This window comes from Grammomys surdaster, unplaced genomic scaffold, assembly GCF_004785775.1.
Source record: "Grammomys surdaster isolate TR1022 unplaced genomic scaffold, NIH_TR_1.0 67, whole genome shotgun sequence".
Taxonomy (NCBI): Eukaryota; Metazoa; Chordata; class Mammalia; order Rodentia; family Muridae; genus Grammomys; species Grammomys surdaster.
This window is the reverse complement of record NW_021604569.1, coordinates 19,770,018-19,783,050: the sequence shown is the minus strand read 5'-3', so window position 1 is coordinate 19,783,050 and position 13,033 is coordinate 19,770,018. Positions and strand designations below refer to the sequence as shown.

Below are 13,033 nucleotides of genomic sequence, written 5' to 3'. Positions count from 1 at the left end.
TTCTGCCTTTCTGCTTTTTGCAACACCACTAGGACAGAGTTTCCTATGTGTTCATGTATTTTCTGCGTGCCAGTGCACAGGGCATGCTCCCTGAGCAACGGTGTCCAGCACACTGTCCTGGGCATGGATTTTTCTCCACCACATCTGAGTGAGGTCACACTGTTGGCCCCTGTTCAGTGTTCTGACCTTTGAAAGGAGCTTATAGCAAGTCTAAAGCCCCTCTTCCTACCTCTCTCTCCTCTGGCCAGGGCCGTTGCTTGAAACTGTGCAGGATGATGCAAACACCTGCTGAAAGTTGGGTGTTGCAGGCATATCAGCCCGAAGCATGGTGGGTTTGGGTCCAATGGGGCTCTCTGACATCACCACAGTGTGGTTGATAATCTCCGGGCAGCCTCGTGGTTCTGAAGCAAGGGAAACAAAAGCAGGAAGACCCTGATTACCTAATCCGTAAGGCCACAATCTCACACCATTCCCATGTTCATAATGAACTGAGCTGATTTCTGCAGCTTTCTGTTGCTCATGGCCAGAATGAACCATGACAGCAATAACACAGAAGGCTGCTGGAGGCGGCTTTGTTCTATTATGTGCTGACTGCCACCCATTACTATTTCCAAAAGGGAAAGCTGCTAATTCCCTGTGTGCTTTGTCCATCCTGGCTGGCTACTCATACATGAGGGACAGATGTAAGGCAGGGACCTTCTCCAGAGACATTCTCTTCCTTTGAGTGCAGGCACTGCAGAGCTATCATCCGGAATGCTTATCTTTCCTTTCATTCACCACCCTCCCATATTAGTGACTTAGGGGCTGCATGTCCAGGGACCATGGGGCACAGATCTAATGATCTGCTACATTCTATTCTTAGGAAATGAAGATGCAGATTCAGAGTTGCCAAGGCATCCGGGGCCAAGAAGATAAGAGAAAGGGGAGTTGGAGCTAGTCAGGTATTCTCAGTCCTAAGCTTCAGAGGTTGGCACCAAGTGCCAGTAATTGTCACAAGTGCTCCAGAGATCTAAAGAAAAACTTGGGTAGCTTCTTCTGAGAGGTACTAAAAACCTACGTATGGGAAATGAACCCAGGAAGCATGCATGTCCCAGGCCAATAACAAAAGCTTTCATTGACTTACGCACCAAAGATAAAATCAATTTCACCCAGTCCCATGTTAAAGCCATATCATCTCTGAAGAATAATATCCCACAGGTCCCCAACCTGCCTCCCACCCATCTCACTTTCATTCTGATACAGTCTTAAACTTCAAATCAAAATAACATCAGGAAACACAGTGGAAAAAAAAATCACCACTTCAAACAAAATAAAACAAAATCCCACCACCAACAAAAGACACAGTTGGTTCAAAAATTAGAGTTAAAACATACAGACTATAAAGAAACAGGAAAGAGGGAAATTCACATTTCACCTTAGAACCTGAGTCCCCAAGGATAATCAAATGGAAATTCTAGAAATTAAAAGCAGAATAAAATAAGCTTGGGGTTAAGGACTTTGTAGTGGAGTGGACTCAGCAGAAGACAGAGCAAACTCCAGGTGAGGAGGAAACAAAGTAAAGAAGATGCTGGATCAGACATTCAGCTAGCATCAGGATGAAAACATCTACTACCACGTGGGCACTGCGTGAGGCAGAAGCCATGCTGGAAAAGACATTTACTGAGGACTTACCAAAATTCCAAATAAGTCAAACCTCAAGTTAAAAGAAAATTGCCAGTGATACAGAAATAGAACAAATTAAAAGGGTATACAGTTACTTAGTATGGGGCAGGGGTGAACATAAGGACAAAACCTTAAATGCAGCAACTTGTCTATTCAGGAACCATGATGGGCCAGGTATTTTTGGGCTAATTTTTCAGCTCTTATTAAAATTCTCAATATAGGAAAAGCCAGTACTGATGTGCTATTTGTATACAGCAGGCGGTGGATGTCTGTGTCTTCTGGGATTTATCTGTAAATCCTTGAGACAAGTGGGAAGACAAACCCTATTCCTGCCCCCAGTACAATCCACAATAATTGCTGTCCCAATTAACTAACTGTGTGGTCATCTAAGTCCATCCTTCACATTCTCTGAGGCAGCTATGACAGAGAAACAATATAGATGTTGTTTAAATCTCCCTCCACAGTCCTCCAAGTGAAAACTTCTCTCTATCCACATCTGTCTGCATTTTTCTCCATCTAAGATGAATCAAAAGAGGAAACTGGGACAGGGGAGTGACACCAGTATGGCCCTGTCCTTTGCAGACAAGCATCTGTCAGAGACTGAGGCCTGGAAGGAGGTGAGTCTGGGGCTTCCAGGAGGACCATTAGAGGACTACCTTCTGTCTAGAGGGAGCCTAGATGCCTTCCTTCAAAAGTTTATCAGTTACTCTGCCTTTTGCTGTTAAGGGAGGAACCATTTATTTTGCTAACAGTTGGAGCATGCATGGACACAGGAGAATGAGACAGCTGAAGCTTAGGAAGCAATCAGTGTGCAGGAAACATGGCTGAGCTATAAAACCTCATGGCCCACAGCTAATGAACCACTTCCTTCACTGAGACTCCGCCTCCTAGAGCTTCCATAACCTTCCAAAACAGTGAGACCATCTGGGGCTCAAGTACACATGAACACAGGAGACTGTGGGCGAGTAGAATTCACATTTAAACTACAACTTGGTGGAGGTGGCATTTGATTAGAACCAAAAAGGACAGTGGGCTTCAGGTGGGTACAATAGGCTTGAAGAAAGCCAACCACTGGCCTGCTGCTCATGCGGAAGAGCTATCCCTACCCTTCCTTGGTGGTACATAAAGGAGGCTCTGGTCATGCACATTATGAGTGCATGGACGGATGGATAGAATGAACGGATGGATGGATGGATGGATGGATGGATGGATGAAGGAAGGACAGATGAATAGATGGATGGGTGTATGGGTTGGGTGGGTGGATAGATGGACAAACAGATCAATAGATGAATGGGTGGTGGATGGATTGGTAGGTAAATGGTAAGTAGATGGATGGACTGATAGGTAAATGGATAAGGAGAAATGACTGGCTTAGAACTTTAGAGCTTGATGTGGAAGTTCTGCCAGAGTCTAACTTGAGGGTGGAGGGGATGTGGCTCATGCCTAGGATCCAGTCCCAAGGAGCAGCACAGATCTTTGAAGTCTTACAAGCTATTCATCAGTGGAGTCGAACACCTTTGCCTGAGAATTATGTAGAAGCCAGCAAGGGACAGGAGTGAGGTGTTCAGCCCCTGAACCTGTGACTGTCTCTGCTCCAGCAGACCCCATACAGCATAGGGCAACCCTCACTCATCCTTGCCTCTGCTTGCTGAGTTCCTAAGCCTTGAGAATCTGGGAAACCCTTGCCAGAATTCAGAAGCACTGAATATGCTTACATGGCGCCAAACCCTCCTTTCAAATGAGCACAGGCGGAGGAAAATCAAATCCTGCTCTGTTCCTGTTATCACCGTGTTTTCCCAGAAAATAGCAAGCCCAGCACTTCCCATGAAAGTGGCTTTGTTTATCATTCATTAGCACCGATTCTAGGGGCACTGTGGCTGTGTGGTTCCTCTTGTCCCTGGCCTTGTGTCAGGACTTAACCCTTCCTTTACCCACTGGGTTGCCTGCTCATGCTAAGTGCTTGATGCAAGGACCCCCAGGCACCTGGTACAATGTCTTCTGAAGATACCCTTCCCTTGCCTGCACTCAGAAACGTCGGTCACCAAAAGGCAACCCACACACAGCTTAATGCTACAGCAGATAATGCAATTACTATCTGGACCTTTGCATTCACAGAAACATGGGTGCTAGTTGCCTTTTTAAGACAACAGAATGATGATTCAGACTGATGACCAAATTACAAAACCAAGAAGACACAGGTACCTTGCCATGGCACCTACCCAGCACAGGAACAGAGCTGCCATCTTAAAAGGCTTCCTTTTGGGCCAGAGGACCCCACAGGGGCTTTATCTACTTTGTATGCAAGAAAAGTGAAGCTTGGATTTTGGGTCACTTTCCTGATTTCTCCTGTGTATAAACTATGCAGGGCAGTGCATAAAATAGAAACCCCACAGAACTGGGAGGTGGAAGGCGTATGCTGAAATCTTACTCAAGGAACTGATACAGGTTCCAATCAAACAGAAGTCTGAAGATCCTCTGCGAAGGTTTCTAGAAATTCACTCATGAGAAGAGCAGATGGTATAATGGGCACTGTTCTTTAACCTCAACATGAGGGCCACAGTGAAAAGCTGGTGAAATATCACCAGCAAGGATGGTGGACAGACTGTCCCAGGGCCTCAGGCCTATTCCCTCAACTCTGCACCTAAAACCAACCTAGAAATAAATAACCCAATATGGTGACAGAAATCATAAGGGAAAGAGGAGAGTGACCTCTACTTGTGGAATCTCCATCTCTACTGTTCCTCGCATAATGACAAGGACAATGAGTACTCTCCTTTGCCCTGAGCAATGTCCTTCAGAGAAAGGGACATACAGGCACCACAGAAAGGGCAACAGGTTTTTAAAGCAACTACTCAAAGGGTCTACAAGGCAGACCCAAGCCTTCCAAACTCTGTCTTCCTGAGGCATGCAGCCCTCCCTTGTTAAAACGAGTTTCCATGGCAGAGAGAAGTCAGATGGGTCCCCTCCCAGACCCCATTTAGTTGGTGGGAATCTTGTGTGTGTGTGTGTGTGTGTGTGTGTGTGTGTGTGTGTGTGTGTGTGTGTGTTTTCTTTTATCCACAGGATACATTCATAATTTTCCTCTGCAGCTCAAGTGCAGGGAAAGGGGTAGCGGGGATAAAACTGTTTGGAATTCCAGGCTTATCCCATTTCCTGGGTATTGCTTCAAGCCTGTGTGTATCCTTTGTGCCCTGTGGTTTTGGGGCACAGAGACCTCTGCCTATCATTCCTTCCAGGGCAGGCCGGAACTGGGGGGTATATGTTGGGTCTCTTGGGATCTCAGGAATGCCTGGACTCTCTTCGCTGTTCCCACTTCCTCTACTTCTGTCACCAGAACAAGGGTGAGAAGGGGTCTCTGGCATTCTTCCACATGGTCTATTTTTATGCTGTCTTTCAAAAGCTGCTGCAGGAGTGTTCTGTGGGAAGCTAGACAACAGTTGCTCTGCACTGGCTACTGTTGACTCGTAAGTTAACAAGAAGACTCTGTGATTGTGGGGAGGGCCACTGCTGGCCTAGGAGCCTGGGAGCCTGGGCAGTAGGAATATTATCTTCATCCATGCATTCACCCACCTACCCACTCAGACATGTATCTATCTACCCACCACTCATGTATCCATCCATTCATCCATCTATCCATCCATCCATCCATCCATGCAACCATCCGTCCATCCACCTATGCATGCATCCATCCCTTTCTGTCTTCTTACGTCCTTACTAGTTAGACCCCAGCTAAATAAGCAATCTCCTTTGCCATCACTTGAGAGTTCTGGCCATGGTATCATCAGCATATCTCTTAGCCTAAATCTCGCTGGCATAACACATGGGATACTGTATACATTCTCAGGCTCTGGGGCCTTGGAGCTCTGCTTCCTTACAATCTTATAGACTGAAGTTATAACAGATGATTTCTGTATTAGATAAACACTCAAAACTTATATTTCGGCCGGGAGGTGGTGGTGCACGCCTTTAATCCCAGCACTTGGGAGGCAGAGGCAGGCGGATTTCTGAGTTCGAGGCTAGCCTGGTCTACAGAGTGAGTTCCAGGACAGCCCGGGCTACACAGAGAAACCCTGTCTCAGGGAAGAAAAACAAAACAAAACAAACAAAAAAAACCTTATATTTCTAGAAGGTAAAACATTTTATGGGAGGTTTGATGGTAGTGAAATTTTAAAAAGATGTCCTTAGCTTATATTTCTGCTCTCTAAAAATAAAAGGCTATTAAAAAGCAGCTTTTTGAAAGCAAGGAAAAAATGGGCAGGCAATCATATATCATGAGAGTTAATTAGTGGAAGCCCCAGACACTGGAAGAGCAGCACATGTTTCTTGATGAGATTCTTAAGTACTGAATCTCAAACTCTGTAGATAGTATACGAACATACACAAAACCGTATGAACAGGAAGGCACAGGCTTTCTTCTTGCCAAGCTGCTTCTTGGAAACTTCTGAGGTTAATGTTCATGGTGAATGAATTCTGTGCTCTGGAGGCCAGAGATATCCTAGCTATTGCTAGAGTTTTTAGTAGTAGTAGCAGCAGCAGCAGCAGCAGCAGCAGCAGCAGCAGTAATTTTAAGCAGGGTCTCAGGTAACCCAGGATGGTCTCAGACTTACTGTGTAGTCATGGCTGGCCCTGAACTCCAGATCCTCTGGCTTCCACTTTCCAAATTCTGAGATTACAGTCATGTGATATTATACTTAGCCTTGGGGATATAATTCCCATCTGCCAACAGCTGGGTCACCCTTCTGTGATGTTTTCATTCCAATAGGAATACCTCCTTAAAAAGAATCATGCCAACCTCCTCTCTAACCAGTAACAGGAAAGGAAGCAGAAACAGCAATAAAATGGCTCACTACATGCAGGGCTTTGTGTTTTCCTTCTCTTTGGAGATGATCCATTTAGTGAGAGATTTCAATAGAAACTGGAGAGCAAACACCCTGTCCTGCTCACTAGGTGCTATGTACAGAATCCCAATGTCTCCTCATAGAGTGCCTGGAAGCAGTCTGTACCCTGGGATACAGTATGCATAGACAGCAGCTCTGAAAGTTCCCAGTAGCTCACAAGAGATGAGCATCCTGGAAACCAGCTGTGGTCTGAGTTCTAAAGAAAACAAACACTTCCTGCTTGCTAGACTTCCAGGAAAAATAGAATGCCTTGAGGTGGGAAGACTGAGCTACCTGGAGACCATGCACTGCTAAAATGCAAGCCAGCATGGAACTCAGAGATTGGGAGTATGGGTAGGGGACAAAGGACAGAGAGAAGCCCCATTTGCTTGGTGACAAAATCCTTACAAAGATCTGAAGCCAGGTCCCCAGGATCCTCAGCCACACCCTACTGTTATATTTAATTATGATAAAACAGACATGGGTCACTATCATAACTATCTCCGACAATTCCAGTGGCCTTAAGTTCAACTTCATTGCTGCAGAAGCATACTGACCATCTATCTCCAAAACTTGTTTTTAAACTCTGTCCCACATTAGCAAACTCTTTGTTTCCCTGAGAGCCCCCTCCCCCAGCTCCTGGCAACTCTGCTCTGCCTTCTGTCTTTGTAAATTCTCCTCTTTCACAGACCATATATGTAAATCATGTAGCATTTGTCCTTTAGTGACTGGCTTATTTCACATAGCATAAAGTCCCTGTCTTTCATCAATGGACACAGTGGCTTGTGCCAGAAAGGTCTCCCCTGCTCAGGCTAAACACCCACCCAGTGTGTGCAATCCCTATTTCGCCTGTCCATCACCATTGCAAGGATGTGTGTTAGAACTCCTTTCTTAGTCCTTTAGCCAGCTTGGATGGGCACTGGTCACTGCAGAAACAGATGCTATCTGTTCCTGAGCTATGACCACCCAGTGGGAATAGAGGCAAATAAGTATAAATAAGTATAAGTCAGGCTGTAGCAAGGTAGTCAGCAGGACTTACTGGTAAAATTGATGAAAATACTAACACGCTCTGGTTGTTCCAAATCTCAATCTCCTGAAGAACTCTAGTCCCAGAATTAGATCTGCACACAAGCAGAAATCTTGGTACGTTGTGTCTGTGGGCAGAATCCCCAAAGAATCCATCTTTCCTTAGAAAGGGGGCACATAGAGGATGCTGAACCTTGTTTCAATCCTACTCAGGCAAGAACCATCAGTCAGTTCTAGAGGTCTTCATCCACAAAGCGCATGGAGTCAGAACCAGTACAGACACTTTCTCCTCTAATGAGTAATTCTGCATGCATCATGGTAATTCTGAATTACGCTCAAATGCAGACACCATGCCTGTTATCTATGTCTAATGTATCTTATTGGGACTTCGGAATCTTATTTGCTGTGTAAGTTTATAGTGGTCATAAACCCAAAGAAGTCATCCCTAGAGGACATTTCTATCTCTCTGTCTGTCTCTGTCCCTCCCCCCCACCACCACCCACACACATACAGCACACAAAATACCCCAGGACAATAGGTAGTTTGCAGAAGGTTTCCTGCATCCTTCCTGAAACCGGAACATCACTGCACAGACTCCCAAGCAAACCCCTAACTAGGCAAGGATACCTCTGCCCAGAATTTCTGATACTGTGAGCTACAGGGTACACAATACCAAGAGGTACCCAGTACCTGGAGACCTCAGCTTTGGTCAAACTTACTTAACCAAAAGGTATGTTATCACTATGGGACAGACCACAGTGGGTGAAATTTGGCTGCAATTTCACCTGACTCTAAACACATTTTACCTGTCTTTCATAGAATACCAACATGTTACTAGAAATCATGGTCTGTATGGCATTCCATAGGCCTCCTAGACTTTGTAACAACTGACAAATGTTCACTCCAGTACCTTTCATATCTAATGACTGTACCATGGAGAGCTGCACTGTGTTCAAAACACAAGCTCGGGGACAGTGGCTACTGGCTGAGGTTTGGTGCCTTAGCATCTGCTCCTGGAGGGAAATGGCATTCTTTCTGCAACAGGATCCCAGCCTGATCCTAGGGCTTCCACCCTTCATTTTTCAGTAAACCCTTAGCTTCTTGCTCTATGCAAAGCTCTGTGGGTTAGAATTCTGGTGTCTGATGAACTCAGGATCTTAGCTCAGTCTAAGATAACAAACTTATACCTACGGATTTCTCACTGCTCTGGATCCCAGAGCTCCATGATCCAGAGGTCAGCAGTTTATCCATTGTCCTCTACTGTTCGCACGGGTGATATCTTCTCCCCTTTGCCTCTGTTCTTGTGTCTACGTCCTAATCTCTCTATGATAAGGACCACAGTCACACTGGACTAGGCTTTACCTCAGGGGACTCACTTCAACTTATTACTCATGTGAAGAGCTCATTTCCTAATTCAGTCAGTCTGAGGTCAGGCTAGGGCATCTGCGCAGCCCTAACACAGGAAGACGATTCTGGGAAATGTAACCTTATTTGATAGCAGTGGGATGGATGAGGGTCTCTATCAGAGTTGTTGGGAATCAAATATAGGAAGGACATGAAGTGTGCATACAGCATGATAAGTCTATTTCTACCTTCTATGGCAGTGGTTCTCAACCTTCCTAATGTTGCAACCCTTTAATACATAATCCTCACGCTGTGGTAACCTCCAACCATAAAATTCTTTTCATTGCTTCTTCATAAATCTAATTTTGCTAGCTATGGATCCTAACATAAATATCTGTGTTTTCCAATGGTCTTATGTGACCCTTGTGAAAGGGTTATTCAACATGCACCCCCAACCCCAGCAGAGGTCATGACCCACAGGTTAAGAACCCCAGTTCTAAGGGTTAGTCATAAGGAAGAAGCAGGAGGGTAGCATGGCACTGTGTGTTACACAGAGGCTGCTTCTGAATTGTCTCTTCCATAGCTTACACGATGGGGATTCTGACCAGGCTGAGCCACAACTCCAGAGCTGTCAACCCTGCCCCAAACCCAGTGTCCCATGAGGCCCCGTGCCAGTCAAAGGACCAAGGAGGACCCAGCTTACACTGTCTCCCTTCTCAGCTGATTCTCCTTCCTTCTTGGCCTGTAGTTTATGGGGCAAGCAGGTGAGGCCCTGAGTAGGATAGGGCACTAGGTAGGCAATGGTACCTCTGCCCAGAACTTCGGACACTGAGCTGTAGGACACACAGTAGGAGCCTTTCAGGCCACAATGAATAGCTTTGGTTTGTGTGTTTCTCTCATAGGTTTTAATTTCACTTATTTCTAACTACTATTCATGCCAACTGACCCAACAGTGTTAACTCAACCCTTAGCTTCATTTTGTTTCTGGCTAGCTTTCCTTTCCTGGGAGCAGAGCCTGGCAAGTATCACATGCACAGTGCCATTGGCATCAGAACTGAGGGCATTGCTCAACCAGATCCCTAGCCAAATCCAAACCTCAAAAAATGGCCAGGGCACAGCATTGCCCAGATGCTAACAGGCTGTGCTGGCACTTGGTTGGACTTCCAATAAGATTTCAAGCACATTAAAAGTGCTCCAAAAGTAACAACTAATCAATAGGCTGAGTTACACCAAGCTACATTTCCTATCATGGAGGACTCCTTTTCTGAGGGGGCATCCTCTGACAGAACCTTTTGCACCCATGGCTCTCAACTGTCTCTGGAGAAGTGAGTTCACAGTAGTCAGTTCGAGATTCTGAATGCTTAACACTACGCTCTGAGGGGAAGGTAACACAGCAGAAAGGCTAGAACTAAAAATGGCCTGCTTCCCTATATACTGTCCTCTTCCAGGCCAGTCAGCTGAACTTCACAGTGGGTGAGAATAAGTTTACTCATTGTCCAGCCAGCAGGTCAAGAAAGATGACTAGCTGGAGAAGACCCTGGGACATCCACTCACGTCTAGTGACAACATCCTTTGGGCATTTCCTGAATTCTCAGTGTTCCTCTGTCATGACAGAGGCAGGAGGAGGTTCCAGCATAAAGGATGATACTAGAGCATCTAACACTGGCCAAAACTAATGCCTGGGCCCAGCCCCAGCCCCAGGCCCAGGATGTCAGTGTTTTATACAATCTTGAAACACAGAATACAGCAGCTGGCAACAGCAACATTGAATACAGTAGAGAAGTGTGTACGTCTGGGAGAGAAAATAGGCAAAAATTTAGCTATAAAATGGAAATTACATCCCCCGCCCAGGTGGAATACTATGAACATAGGGAGGGAAAGCAGAAATTGCTGCTAATTTACCTGTGACCGACACAGGACTGACTGAGCTAAGGAGAAATGTTCTAAATAAGTGGGTAGAATAACTCTTATATACTGTGTCAAAGAACCTACACAATCAGGAATTCTGTCCCCAAGGAGGAATGAGCCTCACACTCTCCAGAGAGGCACACCCTCCAGAGCAACAGTGTTCTATGCCCTGATGTCCTTGTCCACGGTCTCCACCCCCACCCCTCTGCTGCTGATGCTGCACTTCCCAGGCAGCCTAGCACACAGCTACAGCACACACTGTGGCCTCATCAGCAGGGCCAAGAAGGAAGGCTAACCCCCCAGGGGTCATCTAGTCAGGGCTCTCAATTCACTGAGTGTCTGTCCCTGGTCCAAGGGCTGTAGTCTCTCCAACGCCCACCTACATCACAGCTCCCTATGCCATCTTGGCTTCCTCTCTCCATCCCGAGCTGCTCAATCACCTCAGCACCACAGCCTGACAGCTGTGTGCCTGCTCATCGCTAGCACATCTGGGTTTTCTCGCCACTAGTTACTTTGTTCTCACCCAGGGTGAAGGCTTTTCACAAGCCACATGTCTTAGGTGTGTTTTAAAAGAGAGCCCAGACCAAGAAGGCCAGAAAGAAAACTCTTCCAATATGATCTGACTGTCTCATCTTATACAGCTGTTTACTGTTTGCTGGAGTTTGGAAGTGAAGTGTCCTCCAAAGGTCCATGTATCCAAGTGTTAGAGGTTAGTACCCAGTGTGAAGCTACTGGAACATGGGGGACCTTTAAGAGGTGGAACCTAGTGGGAATTCTGCAGGCCACTAATAGAGTGGGCTTCAAGGGGTTGAAGAAATACATTCCTTCCTTTTCTTCTCTCTACTTCATCTTCTGGACATGAAGGTTTTACTGTCATATGACAAACTATCCCACCACAGGACTAAAAGCAAAGGGGGCAACACTAACCATGGACCAGAACACTGTGAATCAAAGTAAGTCAATACTGGCTGAGGTCTCTATTATCATGAAGGTCCTACCTCATAACAGTTATACACTGAGAACTCAGGGTCTTTACTCTTTAAAGTTAGAGATATGAAGCTTTACCCACAGCAATAATAATAATAATAATAATAATAATAATAGGAATTAAATATGTAGATCAAACTCAGAAGACTCACCACCATTACAACATATCTAAGCACAAACATGACCCTTCTTTCTATTTATTTATTGTTTTTGAGTATTTCTTAATAAGCTTTGAAAATGTTCCCCTTTATGAACAATGTCATTTTAAAAAAGCTCTGAGTGACTTATTACTCCAGTGTCTTTTACGGCCACTAAGATATTATCAACTTGTCTCCCAGCCCAGGTGTAACACAGGCTATAAAGGTGACAGAGACCTTGATAGTGCTGGAGAAGCTACCAGATATCAGAGTAAATTAGGGCCATTGGGGAAACTACACGCCCTCCTACAAAGACCTACTGTGAAGTAGGATGGGTGGCTCTCTGGACAAGGGTCTTTTTCTAGAATGTACACAGGAGAGACTGTACATGATTCTATGATCAGATCTAGTCTTCTCTCCCTCCCCCCACCTCTCTCTCTCTCCCTCTTCCTCTCCCTCTCTCTCTCTCTCTCACACACACACACACACACACACACACACACACACACTTCCTAATTACCTTGAGGAAGCTCCATAGAACACTCTGGAAGCTTTTCTAGCCACATCCAGTTTCTCGAGGAAGCTGGCCATTCTACTGTTCACCATAGTCTTTTAGACATATTTAACCAAGTACTTACCTTTTCCTGAGGCTTGTCAAAAACAAATATCATACAGAGGCCACCACCCAAAGCTGTGTGTCCTTAAGTTAGAGTGTGTAATGGGTCCTCCTGGGCCTTGAGTTATCCCTGGGACCTGTGATTCTAGTACCTTTAAGTCATAAGTTTGTCCCAGAATGAACGGCAGTGAAGCATAGGGACAGAGTGCTCTCTATAGCCCCAAAATGGAGAGCTGCTCCCAGAGGTGTTGAGACAGCTGTCTGACCAGCTTCCATGTATCATTGGCACCTACCAGCCTGACCTGCTTCCCCTCAGTGGGCAACTATATGCCTTTGTCTGTTCTTTCTGAATTAAAGACCAGAAGGGAAATTGGAGAGGTAGAGGAAGGAAGGAACCAGGAACTCAACAGTGGACAAATTTCCCTCCATGTCAGGCACCCACACAGAACTGAGTGACCAGAGTCCCCACCTCACCT

At 45.7% G+C, this 13,033-nt stretch overlaps 1 protein-coding gene across 3 annotated transcripts in view; it reads right to left on the bottom strand.

The window, feature by feature from the left end:
- Window positions 1–13,033, bottom strand: part of Tns3 (tensin 3) — a 232,968-nt gene that overhangs the window by 21,038 nt on the left and 198,897 nt on the right. For all 3 annotated transcript variants that reach the window (XM_028777165.1, XM_028777157.1, XM_028777161.1), the window contains one exon: window positions 230–401. In XM_028777165.1, coding sequence (XP_028632998.1) covers window positions 230–401 — 172 coding nt within the window. The remainder of the gene's footprint in view (window positions 1–229; window positions 402–13,033) is intronic.